The 2,178-nt window shown below is 50.9% G+C and overlaps 1 protein-coding gene across 1 annotated transcript in view; it reads left to right on the top strand.

The window, feature by feature from the left end:
* Window positions 1-2,178, top strand: part of Rasgrp4 (RAS guanyl releasing protein 4) — an 18,081-nt gene that overhangs the window by 8,968 nt on the left and 6,935 nt on the right. Inside the window, exon 7 of the mRNA XM_028786198.1 lies at window positions 228-503. Within this exon, the coding sequence (XP_028642031.1) occupies window positions 228-503 (276 nt within the window). The remainder of the gene's footprint in view (window positions 1-227; window positions 504-2,178) is intronic.

Genomic DNA, 2,178 nt, shown 5'->3' with positions numbered 1-2,178 from the left:
TACCACTGAGCCACGCCCCCAGCCCCTCACTGGGGGATTCTAGGCAGGGGCTCCACCACTGAGCCACGCCCCCAGCCCCTCACTGGGGGATTCTAGGCTAGTGCTCACTCTTTGTGTGTCTAGTCCAAATTCTGGATTCAGAGTCCACAACGGAGACTGCTACTATCCCCGCTCCAGGAGGCTCAGATCGGTGACATTCTGGCCCACAGCATGCACTTTCTACACAGGCCCTGCTGGAGCTGACAGAGCTCCTCTCTTCCCACAACAACTATGCCTCCTATCGCCGCACCTGGGCCAGCTCTACTGGCTTCCGACTGCCGGTATTGGGTGTACACCTCAAGGACCTGGTATCTCTGTATGAGGCCCATCCAGACAGATTACCAGATGGCCGCCTGCACCTTCCCAAGCTGAATAGCCTGTATCTACGGCTGCAGGAGCTGACAGCACTCCAGGGACAGCGTCCCCCCTGCAGTGCCCATGAGGACCTGCTGCACCTGCTGACGGTGAACTATGGGCCCTATGTTGTGTGAGCTCCCTGAAGATCCCAGGGGACCAGTATTTAGAGTCCTTGGCTACTGGGAATCTGTAGGACCTGGATAGATAGTTATGGGATGAGAAATTTTTGTTTGGTTGGTTTGCTTTTTGTTGTCCTGGAAATTGAAACTAGGCCCTCACTTATGTGACCACGTGACCACTGAGCCACGCCCCCAGCCCCTCACTGGGGGATTCTAGGCAGGGGCTCTACCACTGAGCCACGCCCCCAGCCCTTCACTGGGGGATTCTAGGCAGGGGCTCTACCCCTGAGCCACGCCCCCAGCCCCTCACTGGGGGATTCTAGGCAGGGGCTCTATCACTGAGAGACACCTCCTGCATGATATATATTTGATTTTCTACCCATAAACTATATCTCCCTTTTCCTTTAGTATTTTCCTATAAGGTAAACAGACATTTTTAAAGAATCATTTATTTATGTATTATACATATATATATGTCTTCAGACACATCAGAAGAGGGCATCAGATCTCATTACAGATGGTTGTGAGCCACCATATGGTTGCTGGGAATTGAACTCAGGACATCTGGAAGAGCAGTCAGTGCTCTTAACCGCTGAGCCGTCTCTCCAGCGCTAGTATTTATTTTCAGATCAGGTCTCACCCTACAGCTCCTGTGAGCCAGGCAGCAATCCTCTTGTTTGTTTGAGCCTTCCAAGTGCAGTGATTCCAGATGTGTAGCAGGAAGCCCAGGTACGGAACACATGAATCTAGGAGTCTAGCTAGCTGTGTGACTACACACTGAATTACACCCCTGAGTTTCGTTGCCTGCAAAACAAGCATAATAACAGAACCCACTGCAGAGTGTGGCTAAGAAGAACCAGTCAGTCGTGTCCCATGAAGTCATCAGAACAGCATCTGAGCTGGTGTGGTGGCTTACAGCTTTAATAACGGCAGCACTCGAAAGGATGAGACTAGACAAGTATTGCTAAGTCAAGGCTAGCCTTGGGCTAACCTGTGTCTCAAAGAAAACAAAAGAGCAGAATCTCGAACATGACAAACACACTTTTTCCTGACTGGAGGCTCACCCCAGGCCCCTGGACTGCTTTAGGCTTTCGTATCCCTGCAGCAGTAAGGGACCGGAGTGTCCTGCCATGGGAGGGCCCGCCTAGCAAATGACAGGCCCTGGGCTTCCATCCTCTGCTCTGGAGAGAGGAGGAACGAGACAGAATATACCAGTGTTCTGAGCCCCGTGGATCAACAGCCCAAACTTGCAGCACGTGGCGTGGCGTATCTAACATGCCATCAGAAGCTACCGACAGCTACTGTCCATATGCACCAGACCCTGTTACACGTGCTTCCCAAACTCCGGAGGCTGACACAGGAGGATCATGAGTTCCAGGCCAGCCTAGTTTACATAGTGAGTTCCAGGCCAGCCAGTGCTACAGAGAGATCCTGTCTCCAAAGACAATAACAAAGTAATGACAATAATAACAATAACAATAATGATGATGATGATAAAGTGGAGAGAAATTAAGAACAACCAACATTGACCTCAGAAGCTACATGCATGTAAATCCATGTGCCTACACACACACGCACACATGTGCACACATGCACACACGTGCGCACACATACACACGCACACACACATACATGCACACACACGCACACATACATACACACA

The sequence above is a fragment of the Grammomys surdaster genome, unplaced genomic scaffold, assembly GCF_004785775.1.
Source record: "Grammomys surdaster isolate TR1022 unplaced genomic scaffold, NIH_TR_1.0 125430, whole genome shotgun sequence".
NCBI lineage: Eukaryota > Metazoa > Chordata > Mammalia > Rodentia > Muridae > Grammomys > Grammomys surdaster.
The sequence above is the reverse complement of the archived record's forward strand: the minus strand, read 5'-3'. Positions and strand labels throughout refer to the sequence as shown.